The 18,657-nt window shown below is 46.3% G+C and overlaps 1 protein-coding gene across 1 annotated transcript in view; it reads right to left on the minus strand.

The window, feature by feature from the left end:
* The window catches only part of LOC308160962 (uncharacterized protein), a gene marked incomplete at its 5' end in the record, with an annotated part of 39,737 nt that extends 34,890 nt beyond the window's left edge, over positions 1–4,847 (minus strand). Inside the window, 3 exons of the mRNA XM_080534885.1 lie at positions 2,999–3,076; positions 3,882–4,016; positions 4,707–4,847. Of these exons, the coding sequence (XP_080391011.1) occupies positions 2,999–3,076; positions 3,882–4,016; positions 4,707–4,847 (354 nt within the window). The remainder of the gene's footprint in view (positions 1–2,998; positions 3,077–3,881; positions 4,017–4,706) is intronic.
* Between the last annotated feature and the right edge of the window lie 13,810 nt (positions 4,848–18,657).

An 18,657-nucleotide genomic window follows, 5' to 3' on the forward strand; every position in this document is an offset into this window, starting at 1 on the left:
CCTGAACACAGAAAAGGCCTAAGTTCTGGGCCCAGGACAAGTCCGGACGGATTGTATGGCAGCTAGTGCTGAGGCACAAACATGTACATTTTCAAGCCTGCAAACTGTGACACTTTAAAAAAATGTGAAAAAATACTTTTTGTGCAATATGACAACCCTATTTGACTATCTGTGCAGTATAGTACAGTGGATTGTGTACATAGCCTCTATTGATGTAAACCAGCTCCTTATCTTCTTGTGATTTTATGCATCTATGCTTTTTCCAAAATGTGTTTCTTTTTCCTTTCTTAAACACCAGGGGAGCCTCCCCTCCTAAATTTCGTTGTTTGGTACCTGTACTGTAACAATGACAAATAAAGTCTATCTATCTATATCTATCTAATTAGACAACCATCTCTGCTGGAATACACACTTAGACAGCTTATGTAACAAACTACAGCAGAGGCTTTATCACCTGAGGCGACTCAGACTTTATGGGGTGAGAAAGCAGATAATGAGAATTTTCTATCAGTCCATTGTTGAAAGTGTAATCAGATATGGAATAATTGTGTGGTTTGGCAACTTAACTGTACAACAAAAAAACAGACTAGTCAGCATTCACAAAACAGCCATGAAAATTGTAGGTGAAAGAGACTATGTGATCCTAAATAAACTATATGAAAAAGCTGTCCTGGACAAGGCTAATAAGATCATCGCAGACCCCCAACATCCGCTCTCCACAGAATATGAAGTTCTCCCCCTAGGTAGAAGGCTTCGCATGCCAAGATGTAACTATAAGCTCTTAAAACTATCATTTGTTCCATTCTCCATTAAACTAATTAATTACCTTAAGCAGAAACGATGATTAGGACATGACCACCAGCACCTGCACTTTATCTTAGACACCACTTGAAGGGCCATGTGCAATATTCGAAAACACCACTTGAAGGGTTATGTGCAATATATATATATACCAAAAGTCACTCAATGTTTGCTGCTGTCCTGTTGTTTACTTTGCCTGCTGTATGTTGTATGTATCGTCTCTGTAGCACTTGAAGCATGAAAGTACCATGCCCAAGACAAGTTTCCCCTCGGGGACATTAAAGTATAATCAATCAATCAATCAATCAATCAAAAACATTCCAGCATCGAAATTAGGGCTGGGCAAACGATACAAATTTCTTTTTCGATAATCACAAGAATTAACGATCAATTATCGATTAATTGATAAGCTTTTTTTAAATTAAAACAACGCCTAGGGCAGAAATAACAAGTTTTCCTTGGGGAAAAAACGTTATTCTTGATTTCTTGATGCCCCTGGTTATGGAACGTCGCGATGGAATAGGATATGCTGGCTCGACTATTTGCATGAGCGCACGAAATCCTCTACCCTCGACAAAACAGAGCGGCAGAATATCTGTTTCGATTAATTTGCAGATGGCCATCGTTACTTTCTCTTCTCGTTGTGCATCACACCTCCCGCGTATTAGATGAGACGTGATGGAGGGCTGAGAAGGTAGCGAAGGAGCAATCAGGGTCGGATGTACTGTTTGCAGGTGGTATTTCATCGGGGTCGTCGTCGTGTTGTATTTATATTTCACTGCGCAGTGTTTGCAATGAGCGGCGTAACTTGTTGCATCATGCCGTACTGCGTTGCGAAATTCAATGCGAAGGCAAATGCAAAGTTCATTTCTCACACATAACGTGGACAAACTAATTTCCACTCAATTTATTAATGATTATCGAGCAAAATATTTTGTGATCGACCAAGATCCTTATCAATCAATTATCGATCGTCGATCATTGATGCCCACCCCTAATCGAAATACACAATAAATGATTGATTGATTGACAGACAGACAGACAGACAGACAGACAGATAGATAGATAGATAGATAGATAGATAGATAGATAGAGAGACAGACAGACAGACAGATAGATAGAGAGAGAGACAGATAGATAGATAGATAGATAGATAGAGAGACAGACAGACAGGTAGATAGTAGGGCTGGGTTAAAAAAATCGATTTCCCGATTCTGAATCGATCTTCATTAAATGAGCGATTATCGATTCATAAATCCCGAGATCGATCTTTCTTTTTTTTTTTTTTTTGCTTGCAGCTTCAACCCGCAACGAGATCTCGTGGCCAGATCTCGCGCTACAAGAATTTATCATATCTCACGCAACGTGAGGTCTCAACACTAACATCTAAAAACATGGCGATGGCAGGGACACTCAAGTCACCACCAGGCTTAAAGTCAGATGTCTGGGATTTAAAAAATGTGACGATAGAGATGAGCTGGACAAAAGCAAAGTCATATGTAAATAAAAAGTACATTCATGTAACTGCTTTGGAGTCAATTCATTGATATGTTTAACAATGCTACATGTTATAGGGTTCCTTGAACCATTTATAGCATTAGTTCGGAGAATCTCTTTCATATTCAAGCAAAAAAATTATATTGTAACTAGATCGAATCGGAATCGAATCGAATCGAATCGAATCGTGAATCGAATCGAATCGGGAGCTGTGAATCGGAATCGAATCGTTTTGGGAAATCAGTGGCGATACCCAGCCCTAGTAGATAGATAGATAGATAGATAGATAGATAGATAGATAGATAGATAGATAGATAGATAGAGAGACAGACAGACAGACAGATAGATAGATAGATAGATACACAGACAGATAGATAGACAGACAGACAGATAGATAGATAGATACACAGACAGACAGACAGACAGACAGATAGATAGATAGATACACAGACAGACAGACAGACAGATAGATACACAGACAGACAGACAGATACACAGACAGACAGACAGACAGATAGATACACAGACAGACAGACAGACAGACAGATACATTAGTGATCCCAGAGGACAGATCCAGGCGTTACAGCAGCTCACACCACAAACAACAACAATGCTATAAAGTGACGATCGCCACAAGTCTCCTCCTCCCCCTCCTCCCCCTCCTCCCCTTCCTCCCCCTCCCCCCCCTCCTCCTCCCCACCTCTTTCATCTGCAGCTCTCTCTCCTCCGTCTTCCCGCGTCTCTCCAGCGCCTGACAGCGCTCTCTGTACTCCACCACCTGAGGACGCAGGGTCACAGCAAGGTCAACACACGCTGACTCACACTCCCGGTGAGGTCAAACCTCTCTCTCTCTCTCCCACCCTCCCTCTCCCTCCCTCCTGTCTCTCCCTCTCTCCCTCCTTCCCTCTCTCTCTCCCTCCCTCCTCTCTCTCTCCCTCCCTCTCTCTCTCCCCCTCCCTCTCTCTCCCTCCTCTCTCTCCCTCTCTCTCTCCCTCCTCTCTCCCTCCCTCCCTCTCTCCCACCCTCCTCTCTCCCTCCTCTCTCTCTCCCTCCCTCCCATCCTCTCTCTCTCCCCCTCCCACCCTCCCTCCTGTCTCTCCCTCTCTCCCTCCTTCCCTCTCTCTCTCCCTCTCTCTCCCTCTCCCTCCCTCCTCTCTCTCTCCCTCCCTCTCTCTCTCTCCCCTCCCTCTCTCTCCCTCTCTCTCTCCCTCCTCTCTCCCTCCCTCCCTCTCTCCCACCCTCCCTCTCCCTCCTCTCTCTCTCCCTCCTCTCTCTCTCCCTCCCTCCCATCCTCTCTCTCTCCCCTCCCTCCCCTCCTCTCTCTCTCCCTCCTCTCTCTCTCTCTCTCTCCCTCCCTCTCTCCCTCCTTCCCTCCCTCCCTCCCTCTCCCCCTCCCTCCCTCCCTCCCCTCTCTCTCCCTCTCCCTCCCTCTCTCCCTCCTTCCCTCTCCCCCTCCCTCCCTCCCTCCCCTCTCTCTCTCTCTCCCTCCCTCTCTCCCTCCTTCCCTCCCTCCCATCCTCTCTCCCACCCTCCCTCCCCTCCTCTCTCTCCCTCCCTCCCTCCCTCCCTCCCTGACCCCTGACCTTGTTCTGCAGCTTGTGGATGAGCAGTGCCTGTCTGGCCTCTCGCTCCCGTGCCTCCCTGCACCTCCTCCTCCACTCCCTCTGCTCCTCCTCCACACGCAGGGACGACAGGGAGGGGGCCAGGGACTGGGCCAGCTGGGGGGGGGGGGGGGGGGGGGAGAGGGGAGGGGGGAGGGAGAGGGAGAGGGAGGGAGGGAAGGAGGGAGGGAGAGGGAGAGAGGGAAGGGGGGGGGGGAGGAAGGATGATGGGATGGAGGGAGAGGGAGGGAGGTAGGAGAGGGAATGGGGGAGGGATGGTGGGATGGAGGGATGATGGGATGGAGGGAGGAGGGGAGGGAGGGAGAGAGGGAGGGACGGAGGTGGGAGGGATGGTGGGGAGGGAGGGAAGGAGAGGGAGGGAGAGATGGGGAGGGATGGTGGGAGGAAGGGAGGGGGGTGGAGAGGGAGAGAGGGAGGGAGGATGGGGTGGGAGGGAAGAAGGGGGGTGGAGAGGGAGAGAGGGAGGGAGGATGGGGTGGGAGGGAAGGAGGGAGGAGTGAGGGAGGGAGAGAATTATTATTATTATTAGATTTTTACTGATTGATTGCCATGGAATCAACTTGTCAGTCATTTGTTGGAAAGTGACGTCACCCTGTGTGTCAGACAGACAGGAAGTGACCTCACCCTGTGTGTCAGACAGACAGGAAGTGACCTCACCCTGTCAGGCAGACAGGAAGTGACCTCACCCTGTGTGTCAGACAGACAGGAAGTGACCTCACCCTGTGTGTCAGGCAGACAGGAAGTGACCTCACCCCTGTGTGTCAGACAGACAGGAAGTGACCTCACCCTGTGTGTCAGAGCCTGGGCCCGGGACTCCAGCTCCTCCTTCTCAGCGTAGCTCTCCGCCAGCTCGTCCTGCAGACGCGACACCTCGGCCCTCAGCCCCGCCCTCTCCCCCTGCCAGCCAATCAGCACCTCCGACTCCATCAACAGACCTGAGGCTTCACGATCCTGTCAGGAATTAAAGGGATAGGTTATAAGGCTGTGTCTCAGGAGGTAGAGGCTGGGGGAGGTAGAGGCTGTGTCTCAGGAGGTAGAGGCTGTGTCTCAGGAGGTAGAGGCTGTGTCTCAGGAGGTAGAGGCTGTGTCTCAGGAGGTAGAGGCTGTGTCTCAGGAGGTAGAGGCTGTGTCTCAGGAGGTAGAGGCTGTGTCTCAGGAGGTAGAGGCTGTGTCTCAGGAGGTAGAGGCTGTGTCTCAGGAGGTAGAGGCTGGTGGAGGTAGAGGCTGTGTCTCAGGAGGTAGAGGCTGTGTCTCAGGAGGTTAGAGCCACCGTCTAATGATCGCAAGGTCGGCAGATCGGCGGTTCGAGCCCCGGCTGGCCACATGTCGAAGTGTCCTTGGGCAAGACACTGAACCCCAAATTGCTCCCAGTGAGCGGGCCGGCGCCTTGCATGGTAGCTTGGCCGCTATTGGTGTGTGAATGTGTGTGTGAATTAGGGCTGCAACTAACGATTATTTTGGTAGTCGACTAATCTGTCGATTCTTTTTTCGATTAGTCACGATTAGTCGTGTTTTTTATAACAAGCTTAACAAAAAAAATCGCTTTGGTGCTGTGTTTATGCTTAACACACCACTGTGTCTATCTAAAGTTAGGCTGATATGTGCACGATAGACGCGAATTAGGCACTGCCCAACCCAGCAGTTAATGTCATAATCGATGGATGTGCCATTTTTGATGGAGGGCAGTGAGCGGGAGACAAGAGCATGTAGTCATTGCCACACTGATAGCGATTAGCGATAGCTAAGGAAAGTAAACAACACCTACACAAACCGGAAGAAGCACAGCACGGGCATTGAAAACACACTGCCAACTAGCGTTGTGGCGGTGTAATTGCAGGGTGACACAAGACCGACCGACGCAGAAGTAGAAACTGAAACAGCCCTCTGCGTCGCTGCGCGTAAATGGCGACGCAGAAGCATAAATCCGGCTTAACTAGCTATCTAACCTAACGTTACGCCAAGCTACGGCTGCTCACAGAGCTAGCTGATTGGCTAGCTAGCATTGCTGGCTAGAATACAGACAGCTCACGTTAGTAGGCTACGCTTGGCGCTGTTTATCTTACAGACAGCTCGCTGGTGGACTCAACATAATTGAAATAGCATTTACTTATCAAGCATCATTCATGATCATCCACCATGACTACCTGGTATTTTAATAGCGACCACCCCTCACTTCATTTCATCTCGCGTTCTCCTGGCTTCAACATGGAAAACCCCTGCTACGTAACGTTACATACAAGCGCCTCTGTCTGTCACACGCGTGCCACAGGGCAAATAAATTAATAGCACAAACGCTCATAGCATGTACAGCCCTGTCCATGAGACGTTGTTTTCCAACATGTAACAGTAAAGCTAACATAAACATTACGACCCTAACAATATAACGTTAGCCAGTTGGCTAACAACTAGGGCTGCAACAACGAATCGATTAAATCGATAATAATCGATAACGAAATTCGTTGGCGACGAATGCCATTATCGATTCGCCGTTTTTTTTTTTTTTTTTTTTTTTTTCCGGGTTTTGTTTCCATAACAAACCTACTTCCTGTTGACGCACGCCACGCTGTCTTGCGGCCAGTGTAGGCATCGCGAATCATAGCGAATCATAGCGCTACCTATGGCCGGAAAGGGCAGAACCTATGACTGTCCTATGACTGTCTGCTGTCAGGACATGCTAGTGAGTTAGCTAGCAGGGTTAGCTCGCTGCTGCCGCTAGCTGACTGTCACTACGCTGCTCGTCCAGCTGTAGTCTGCGTAGCTGTGCTGAGAACCAGAGCACTAACTATGTTTCTATAGAGGAGGGTTACACTAACTATGTTTCTATAGAGGAGGGTTACACTAACTATGTTTCTATAGAGGAGGGTTACACTAACTATGTTTCTATAGAGGAGGGTTACAGCTAACTATGTTTCTATAGAGGAGGGTTACACTAACTATGTTTCTATAGAGGAGGGTTACACTACCTATGTTTCTATAGAGGAGGGTTACAGCTAACTTCCTATTGTTTTATTATATAAGTCCTGCTGGGCTCAGCCCTTCCATGGTCTCCTGCTCTCCATGCAAATGCGTTAGTGTGAGTTCTGGCGAAGCGTCAGCTAAATGACTGTAATGTAATGCGATAGCCAGTGAGTGTTTGCTCGCATTCATGAATTCAATATTGCATGACAAGTGTATTTAGCTAGCTGGCTAACGTCAGTGGTAGAGCAGAGGTGATAAGCTAAAGGCTAGCTAGTGGTAGCCTACCAAGCTACCCGTGAGTTAGAGTGAGGCACTGACTGTCGCCTAGTATGGAGTGAGAGGACACATTGCATTGTTTTGGAGCATATCTGTTATATAAAAACATTAGTGTCTTGTCTGTAGCCTATATTGCACTTTGGGTTACTGACCTTTACATTAAGCAAAGTTATTACCTAAAACAATGCATGTATTGAGCTAGAGTTCAACTACTTTATTGAAACAATCTACCGCCATAGTCCATGGCCTGTTGTTAAACCTATTTGATGTAGCAAAGCCTTTTTTATTTATATATTTTTATTTTATTTATTAATACTTATTCATTTTGCACATGTATATGTATAGGCCTGGCTGATTTAGAAAACATAAAATAAAATTTGCAAAAGAAATCTTTAATTAATCGACCAACCGAAAAAACAATCTGTAGATTAATCGATTATCAAAATAATCGTTAGTTGCAGCCCTACTAACAACGTTAGCTAAAACTTACCCAGCTGATTCTTGCATGGCTCCCGGGTAGGGATGGACGGTTTCCAATTATTGAAACCGAAAAACCGTCAAAGACTAAAACCGAAAAATAATAATAAAAAAAAAGAAAAAAAGAAAAGAAAAATATTTTTTTTTAAAAGAAAGAAAAAAAAAGAGCGCCAATTTCAAATAATTGAGCCCTACTGCTACAATACACTCATGTCGAACACCATTAAAACACCGTAAGCACAGTCGCAACACATTTAGGCTACTTAGTTTCACAAATATAAGTGGAAAGGCAGACTTTTGTAAGCTACACCATACAAGAAAACACATGAACACTTAACACACCAGCTCCGCTGATCCAGGGTGCACGCCTGCACGGAAGATCATCTCTTGGAACAGCGTCTTCATTGAACGAACTGCTTTCTCAATATCTTGGTTCTTAGACAAAGTTTCAGCTGCTGCTCAATGTATTTAAATATTTGAATACTGCTCAATAATCACTGAAATATTAGACTTAGAATTATGCAGTGAACATACTTAAAGCTTTTCATAAAAACCACATGCCGCGAGACTGACTCGTCCTGAACTGTCGTAAGTCAATCAACAAAGAATGCCCCATCAAAATAAAAGTGCCCATGGTAGAGCTGTCAAAATAGAGCTTTCAAAATAAATGTACTAATACAGATAGAGATAAATACAGAACTACCTTTGCGTCACTAAGTGACCGCGTATCTTCTGAGACATGCGTTCTGTCATCACTTTCAGTAGCGCCTTCACACACAGTGGCGCTGTGCACAAACACTCTTGATCCGTATAGCTCTTGTTTTATTATATTGTGGTTTAGTAAATACTGCACTTGGAGTTACATTCAATGCATGATTTGTGCTATAGAACATAAATACAGTTTGATTGATTGATTGATATCAAATCAAATCACATTTTATTTCTATAGCGCATTTCTCACAAAAGTGACCCAATGCGCTTTACAGAGAGCAGCGAAAATGATCTTATTAAATGTAAGCGAGTAATTGTAAAAAACCTTTCCTATCTACCAATAACTGAAGGCAACTATCTTTCCCATAGAGTGATTCGTTACCCTTAAATATAATCCCAATTAGATATTAATCCTCAGTTATTCTTCACAACTGACCAAACCTCTCACTCATTGCGCAGCAGATTCAGACTGTATCATTGTTATTTTCACACACGACAAACATGTGACATGTTCCAGTTTTATTCTTATTCTATTTTATTCTTCCAAAAAAAAAGAAAAAAAAGAATAATTTAAAAATCCGGTTTCAGACGGTTTTGATAAAAAACCGTTTCTATTTTTATAAACCCCGGTTTTCGGTATAACCGAAAAACCGTCCATCCCTACTCCCGGGTGCTTTTGTTTAATAATAATAATAATAATAATAATAATTCATTAGATTTATATAGCGCTTTTCCGAGGCTCAAAGACGCTGACAATATGGGAAAAACGGAAAACACAGAAACAACAAGCAACAGATAACATGAGCACATAGAACACAGAGTTAACGAACGGGGAAGGGGAGGTTGTATGCATGTCCATGGGGGGAGGGGGGTGGCAGGGTTAGGGGAGATGGTTAGGGGTAGGGGAGGTTGTATGCATGTCCAGGGGGGGCGGGGGTGGCAGGGATGGGGGAGATGGCTAGGGGTAGGGGAGGCTGTAGGCATGGGAGAACAGGTAGGTTTTGAGGTGGGATTTAAAAGTGAGGAGTGAGGGTGAGTCTCTGAGTGGTTGAGGGAGAGAGTTCCAGAGGCGGGGTGCGGCTCGTGAAAAGGCACGGTGACCGAAGCCTTTGAGTTTTGAGGGTGGGACAGTGAGGGGAACAATGGATGAGGATCGGAGGGTACGGGTAGGGCGGTGGGGGAGAAGGAGGTCAGTCAGGTAAGGGGGGGCCAGGCTATGGAGGGCTTTGTATGTGAGGATGAGGACTTTGAATTGTATACGTTCTTTAATGGGGAGCCAGTGGAGAGAGTGGAGGACAGGAGTGATGTGGTCACGGGAGCGGGTGTTTGAGAGGAGGCGTGCAGCAGAGTTTTGGACCATCTGGAGTCTATGGAGGGAGCGGGAGGTGATGCCGGTGAGTAGGGAGTTGCAGTAGTCGAGGCGGGAGGAGATGAAGGCGTGGATGCTCGTGCATCGCGGTGGTGCTGCTGTGGAATGCTAGTTTTGTTTTACATATATTACATTTCACGGACGAGTGTGGTTTGTCGTCAGTAAAATATTCCCAGACTTTGCTGAGTCTAGGTCTCGCTTTTCTCCGCTCATCTTCATGTTCTCGCCCCGCCATGCCATGGTTCATACTCTCTCCTTCTTTGCCGTATGCTGTTAGTAGGCTACTAGAGTTGTAGACGTGACACTGCCCCCAGCAGTTCCTGTAGTGCATTGCAATTACAAATGAACAGCGCGGCTCTGTATTATCGGCTCGTGTGTTTTTAATACGATGCGTCGACACTAAAATTCCACGTCGACGAGTTTTTATGATCGACGTCGTCGATTATGTCGACTTATCGTTGCAGCCCTAGTGTGAATGGGTGAATGAGAGGCCGTTGTAAAGACCTTTGGATAAAGGCACTACCGGTATATAAGTGCAGTCCGTTTACTATTTACCATAAGGTCTTCAGGATCGTGTGTGTGGAATTAAAGGGATGGGTTATATAAATGTGCCTTCATTCTCTCTCCCCTAAAAAAAATAAACCTTCCTGTCTGTCTGACACACAGGGTGAGGTCACTTCCAAGAGACCAAAGCTCGCTTGGTACAACAACTCACATCAGACCAGGGGAGGGAAAGCTTTAGGTTGGATACACACTCACAGGAAAGCTAGCTACTAGCCGCTAGCTGCTAGCTGTTAGCTGCTACATGCTAGGCTGCTACCTGGGCAGCTAATTCAAATAATAAGTCGTCTTACTGCAGTATTAAGGCTTAGCCTCCTGGCCCACACACACACACACACACACATACACACACACACACACACAGAGGGAGGGAGGGAGGGAGGGAGGGAGAGAGGGAGAGAGGGAGAGAGGGAGAGAGGGAGGGAGGGAGGGAGAGAGGGAGGGAGGGAGGGAGAGAGGGAGGGAGGGAGGGAGAGAGGGAGGGAGGGAGGGAGGGAGGGAGAGAGGGAGAGAGGGAGGGAGGGAGAGAGAGAGGGAGGGAGAGAGGGAGGGAGAGAGGGATGGAGGGATGGAGAGAGGGAGAGAGGGAGGGAGAGAGGGAGGGAGGGAGGGATGGAGGGAGGGAGAGAGGGAGGGATGGAGGGATGGAGAGAGGGAGGGATGGAGAGAGGGAGGGAGGGAGAGAGGGATGGCTGGAGGGATGGAGAGAGGGAGGGATGGAGAGAGGGAGGGATGGAGGGATGGAGAGAGGGAGGGAGGGATGGAGGGAGGGAGAGAGGGAGGGAGGGAGGGAGGGAGAGAGGGATGGAGGGATGGAGAGAGGGAGGGATGGAGGGATGGAGAGAGGGAGGGATGGAGGGAGGGAGAGAGGGAGGGATGGAGGGAGGGAGAGAGGGATGGATGGAGAGAGGGAGGGATGGAGGGATGGAGAGAGGGAGGGATGGAGGGATGGAGAGAGGGAGGGAGGGATGGAGGAGGGATGGAGGGAGGGATGGAGGGATGGATGGAGGGAGGGAGGGATGGAGAGAGGGAGGGAGGGAGGGAGAGAGGGATGGATGGAGGGATGGAGAGAGGGAGGGAGGGATGGAGGGATGGAGAGAGGGAGGGAGGGATGGAGAGAGGGGGGGAGGGATGGAGGGAGGGAGGGAGGGAGAGAGAGAGGGACCTGACCTGACCTGACCTGACCCCTATCTATCTACCCTCCCTCCACCCCCACACAGAGAGCTTTGGACTTTAGTTGTCCATGGAGGGATGGATGGAGAGAGGGAGGGATGGAGGGATGGAGAGAGGGAGGGATGGAGGGATGGAGAGAGGGATGGAGGGAGGGAGGGATGGAGGGAGGGAGGGAGAGAGGGATGGATGGAGGGATGGAGAGAGGGAGGGAGGGATGGAGGGATGGATGGAGAGAGGGAGGGATGGGGGGATGGAGAGAGGGAGGGAGAGATGGAGGGATGGATGGAGAGAGGGAGAGAGGGAGGGATGGAGAGAGGGAGGGATGGAGGGATGGAGAGAGGGAGGGAGGGATGGAGGGCTGGAGGGATGGAGGGAGGGAGGGATGGAGGGAGGGATGGAGAGAGGGAGGGAGGGAGAGAGGGATGGATGGAGGGATGGAGAGAGGGAGGGATGGAGAGAGGGAGGGGTGGAGGGATGGAGAGAGGGAGGGAGGGATGGAGAGAGGGAGGGAGGGATGGAGAGAGGGAGGGAGGGATGGAGGGAGGGAGGGAGGGAGAGAGAGAGGGACCTGACCTGACCTGACCCCTATCTATCTACCCTCCCTCCACCCAGAGAGCTTTGGACTGTCTGGATATGAACACTTGAACACTTGATCTCTGCACTTTATATTTATATTAATTATGACTCTTGCACTAAACTGCTGTAAACCCGTGCTCCACTGTCCTAACATGTTTACATGTCATGGCAATAAAGTCTTCTGATTCTGATTCAGACAGAGAGACAGAGACAGAGAGACAGAGAGAGAGACAGAGAGAGAGACAGAGAGAGACAGAGGGACAGAGAGACAGAGGCAGACAGACAGAGACAGAGAGAGACAGACAGAGAGACAGAGACAGACAGAGACAGCGAGACAGAGACAGAGAGAGACAGAGAGAGAGACAGAGAGAGAGAGGGACAGAGAGAGACAGACAGAGACGGAGAGACAGAGACAGACAGACAGAGACAGAGAGAGACAGACAGAGACAGAGGGACAGAGAGACAGAGACAGACAGAGACAGAGAGAGAGACAGAGACAGAGAGAGAGACAGAGAGAGACAGAGAGACAGAGAGACAGAGAGAGACAGAGACAGACAGACAGAGAGACAGAGACAGAGAGAGAGAGAGAGAGAGAGAGAGAGAGACAGACATGTTCTACATGAGCTCCTAGATTTGTACTTATTTTGTCATTTTGAGTTGAGAAGAATTAAGTAAAAGTTAGAACAATGTAAAGACAAGCTCAACAGAAAGAGAGAGAGAAAAAAAAAAGAAAGAAAAAAAAAGTGGATGCTAGCAGCTGCAGTTTAACAAAAAACGGACCTTGAAGCTAACATTGGATGCTAGCAGCTAACTGTGGACTTTGGATAACAGTGGATGCTACCAGCTAACTGAAGATAACAGTGGATGCTACCAGCTAACTGTGGACTTTGAGGGCTAACAGTGGATGCTAGCAGCTAACTGTGGACTTTGAGGGCTAACAGTGGATGCTAACAGCTAACTGTGGACTTTGGATAACAGTGGATGCTACCAGCTAACTGAAGATAACAGTGGATGCTACCAGCTAACTGTGGACTTTGGATAACAGTGGATGCTACCAGCTAACTGAAGATAACAGTGGATGCTAACAGCTAACAGCGGACCCAGAAGCAGCTAAGTGTGACAATTGGAAGCTAACAAGGAGTGCTAACAATAACAGTTGAAACTATATGAAACTAACTGTGGACTTTGGAAGCTAATAGTTGCAGCTGAAATAATTGTAAGATAAGAGTGACAGCTAACAGTGGGTGCTAACAGTAGCAGTTGGAAAGCAGGCTCTTTGTTTCACATGTCCAGAGCAGAACATGAGTGATATAATTAACATACACTACCCACCAGAAATAAAAAATGACACAGAGAGAGGCACGTTCAAAATGGAGCTTCTTAAGAGGCAACCAGAAACCCTCTTTGCTGATCTTTTTAAAAACGGAGTAATTTGCAATCTCATCTTCTATACTGACAGACCTGAAAGCTGGCACAGAGCCATTATCAACCATCACCCTTCAGTGGTAAAAAAGGGCAACAAGGAATGCTGGCAGTTAAAGATCAGGGACCCAGAGGACTCTGACGGCATCATGACAACTGTCAATGTTTATAAAAGTGGTAAAGTCATGGTGCAGGGGCACTTCAAAACTTTCCAGAACAGTTTCCAGGCACATAAATCTATGGTTGAGAGTGAAGACACCTCCCCTAGGGAACTCCAGCCATGTGCCAGTAACACAGACAGCACACCAAATGAGGAGGAGCACCCTGATGACACAGAGCAGACCCTGAGCCCTCCACATCAGACCTCCATCACAGAACTTAAGGAACACTTCACGCAGTTAGAAATAGAACTGGTGCAGCTCAAAGAAATGGTCCTGAAGCAGAATCATAAAGATAAAGACTCAGCTGGACTCTTACAACAAGAGGAAATGGAACAAACGAGAAAAGAGCAAGAAAGTGTACATGCAACCTGGAAAAAACAATTAACGCAAAACAGAGAACAGCACAACAAAGATCTGTTCACTCTGAAAGAACAGCTAGAGAGACAGAGAGAAGAGAAAGAGAGCCAGAGGAGAGAGCTCACTGCACTGTCAGAACAGGTGAAAGAGCTAAATCATGAGAGTGACAACCACAGAAGAGAAATAGCCGCTCTGAAAGACCATCTGGGAGAACTACAGCTGGAGAAAGAGAGCCATAATGTTCAACTTGTTGCTCTGGCAGAAGAACTTAAGGAGAGGGACAGAACACTGGACGGTCTGAAGGAACGAATGACTTCTCTCACTGAGTCTGAGCCACACAGGACTGACCATAGTCCACACACAGCAGTGAGCACCCATGACCGACAGCAGGATGATAACGTCTCTCTACCAGAGAGAGAAGAGTCCAGTAGCCAAACACAGCCAGATGGGCCCATCAGACCAGATAACCTCTCTCTACCAGAGAGAGAAGAGTCCAGTAGCCACACACAGCCAGATGGGCCCATCAGACCAGACGGCCCCACTGCAAAAGTAGACATTGTGATACTAATCGATTCAAATGGAAAATTCATTGATGAGAAAAGGCTTTTCCCCAGGCACAATGTGGTAAAGTTCCGCTGTCCAAACACAGAGGCAGCAATGGGTATGCTATCTGAGACTCGCCTTGGATCCCCAAGCCATATCCTAATCCACACAGGTACGAATGACCTTAGAGCGCAACAGGAGAGAGTGGCCCTGTCTCTTAGAGCTGTCGCCGAGAAGGCATGTCACACCTTCCCCAACTCTAAGATAGTGATGTCCACCCTGTTACCAAGGAAGGATTTCCACCCACAGATGATACAAAAAGTGAATGTCAGCATCTCCAGAGACTGTGAAATGTGGCCAAATGTCCACGTTGCCCACTACCCCTATATAACGGTGGACGATCTTTATGACCCGGTTCACCTCCACAAAGAAGCAGTTCCACTGTTTACCAAGACACTGAAAGATGTCACACTAAATCGACGATCAACACCCAACAGGAGGAGCAACATGGGAGTCTCGAACACTCAAACAACAGAGAGACCAGCCAACAGCATGCCGAGGAGAGCCTTCCAACACAGGCCCAAGCAGCAGCACCTACAACCACCACCACAGCACAGACGTCAGGACAACATCAGTCGTATGGATGAAAACCAGTCTGCACCCAGACCCAGGACCTCACCACCTCCAAGACATGTCGTACCACCACCTCCACAGCAGCAGCAGCAGCAGCAGCAGCAGCAGCAGCAGCCAGGCGGACTGTCCTATGCTGATGTGGTCCGAGGAGCAGCAGGCCCCGCCCACAGCGAACTGAGAACCATCCAGGACATGCTGAGCACTTTATGCTCTCATCTAATGGGCCACAACCAGCGGCAGTGGTCATTAAGCAGGTAATGCTTGTTCATGAAGTAAAAAAAAAAAAAAAAAAACACATATCTAGGCTACATGCCAAGTTACATTGTAAATATGTCATGTTCTAAACTGTTACTTCTTTCTTCTCAACTTAAAATGTCAATTTGTTACAGTGTCAATGATACAATCGTTTAGCATATCAGTTTGGAATATTCAGGGTTTAAATTCTTATTTATTTGGTTTAAAAAGCAGAAATCTTGAATTTTTAGACAAGGTTACTGGTGTTGATATTGTTATTTTGCAGGAGACTTGGTGCAAAGGAGATGTCCCTACTGGGTGCCCTCCTAACTATAGAGAGATTATAGTCCCATCAACTAAACTAAATGGAGTCACCCAGGGAAGAGACTCTGGGGGGATGTTGATCTGGTATAAGTCACAACTAGCTGACTCTATAGAAATAAAGAAGAAAGGGAAAAATCACATTTGGTTAAAAATAGATATAAAAAAGATATAATTTCCAGCGAGAAAAGCATTTTTCTATGCGCAATTTATAATCCCCCAATAGAGTCTCCATATTTCAGTGAGGAGATTTTCTCCATCATAGAAGAAGAGATCAGTCATTTCCAGGCCCAGGGATCTGTGCTGATCATGGGAGATCTAAATTCTAGGACTGGTGAGGAGGTAGACTTTACTAGTACTGAAGGTGACAGTTACATCACTGGAGATAACCTTCTTTTTCCTAACCTTACCAACAGGAATAACTATGATAAAATCACAAACAAGAGTGGAAAACAAGTGCTGCAGATTTGTAGAGCGTTGGGCCTGTACATTGTCAATGGAAGGCTGCGAGGGGATTCTTTTGGACGGTATACGTATTGTTCAAGACTTGGAAGCAGCACCGTTGACTATGCTATAACAGATTTAGACCTAAACTCTTTGAGAGCCTTCACAGTAAAAGAACAATCACCTCTATCAGATCACTCCCAGATCACTTTATATCTAAAAAGGGCAGACACAGGTAATATATGTTCTCAGTCCTGTAATCTGTATAACATAAAGAGGAAATACAGATGGGCCCCAAACAGTCCGGAGCAGTACCAGAATGCTATGGTCAGTGAGTCAACACAGTCTCTTCTAGACTCCTTCTTGTCCCAGACTTACCCTCAGAATACTGAAGGTGTAGAGTGCTGTCTGGCACACATTAACCACATATTTGATCATTTGGCCTCATCCTCAAACTTAAAATGCAAAACAAAACAACAAAAGAAAACAAACAGGGAAAGGTGGTTTGATTTAGACTGTAAATCCATTAGGAAGACACTAAGAAATATCTCCAACCAAAAACACAGGAATCCAGAGAGTCAGGAGTTACGCCTTAGTTACTGTGACACTTTAAAGCAATATAAAAAAACACTGAGAACAAAAAAAGACCAATATTTACAAAACCAACTAGAATTAATTGAAGAGTCTCTGGGATCAAATAAATTCTGGGAAAACTGGAACTTATTTACCAAGAAACATAAAAATGAACAATCAATTCAAAATGGTGATACATGGAAAACACATTTTGGGGATCTTTATAGAAAACCTACAAAGAATGAAGCCCAAGAGCAGATCTCAGATAAATTGAAAACCTTTGAAAGAGTTATTAAGGACTATCAGACCCCACTGGATTTCCCAATCACTGAATTAGAATTGGAAGACAAACTAAAGGTTCTGCAGAACAAAAAAGCATGTGGGCCTGATGGCATCTTAAACGAGATGATAAAATATACCAATAGAAAATGTAAATTGGCCATTCTAAAGGTATTCAACTTGGTACTGAGTGTGGGTCATTTCCCTGAAAGCTGGAGTGAGGGGCTGATTACACCCATTTTCAAGAATGGAGACAAATTTGATCCAAACAACTACAGAGGTATCTGTGTAGGTAGTAACCTAGGGAAGTTATTTGGCAGCATTCTAAATTCAAGAATTATATATTTCCTCACAGAGCACAATGTCTTGTGCAAAAGTCAAATTGGATTCCTCCCAAATTATAGAACATCTGACCACATTTTCACCCTACACACACTAATAGATAAATACACAAATCAAAACAAAGGAACAATTCATGCATGCTTTGTCGATTTTCAGAAAGCTTTCGACTCAGTTTGGCATGAAGGTTTACTTTTTAAATTAATAGAAAGTGGAATAGGGGGAAAGTCATATGATGTCATTAAATCAATATATGAAAATAATAAATTGGCTGTTAAAATTGGTGATAAACACACAGACTTCTTCCCGCAAGGGAGAGGGGTGAAGCAAGGATGTAACCTCAGCCCCACCCTCTTCAATATATATATTAATGAACTGGCACGGTTATTAGAACAATCACCAGCACCTGGTCTCACCCTTACTGACACAGACATTAAATGTCTCTTTTATGCAGACGACCTAGTCATACTGTCCCCAACTAAAGAAGGTCTTCAGCAAAGCCTGAACATTCTTCATCAGTACTGTCAGACTTGGGCCCTGACAGTAAATATGAAGAAGACCAAAATTATGACCTTCCAAAAGCGATCACGGTTACAGAAGAATCAACCAGTGTTCAAAATAGGTGGGACCCAAATAGAACGGACAAATACCTATACATACCTAGGTTTACAAATTACTTCCACTGGGAATTTCTGTGCAGCTGTGAAGGAACTCAAAGACAAGGCAAAAAGGGCTTTTTATGCCATCAAGCGTTCAATTCAAATCCAAATTCCAATTAGGACATGGCTCAAAATATTTAAATCAGTTATAGAATCAATTGCATTGTATGGCAGTGAGGTATGGGGTCCCTTATTACAAAGTGATTGGGCAAAATGGGACAAAAACCCAGTTGAGATCCTGCATGCAGAGTTCTGCAAAACTATTATCAGGGTACAAAGAAAATGCCCAAACTCTGCATGCAGGGCTGAATTAGGCCAATATCCTTTACTGCTAAATATACAGAAAAGATCTATTAAATTCTGGAGCCATATTAAAAAGAGTGACCCTGCCTGTTACCATTATAAAGCCCTTGCCTGCCAAGAGTTGAACATCCAAAAGAGCCCCCTCAGTCAGCTGGTTCTGAAACTAGCTGACCTCTCACCTTCTGACATCACAAACCCCAGACAGCCTCAGTGCAGCTACACTATCACTCAGAAGATTAGACCTAACCAAATTATAACTAAAGAAAAAGATAAATACATCACATATTGGAACAAACTCACACAATCACAACACAAACTAGAAACATATTTGGCTCTAAACAGACAGTATACTGTGGCAGACTACCTAA

Source organism: Nansenia antarctica, assembly GCF_963989245.1.
Source record: "Nansenia antarctica genome assembly, chromosome: 6".
Classification (NCBI taxonomy): domain Eukaryota; kingdom Metazoa; phylum Chordata; class Actinopteri; order Argentiniformes; family Microstomatidae; genus Nansenia; species Nansenia antarctica.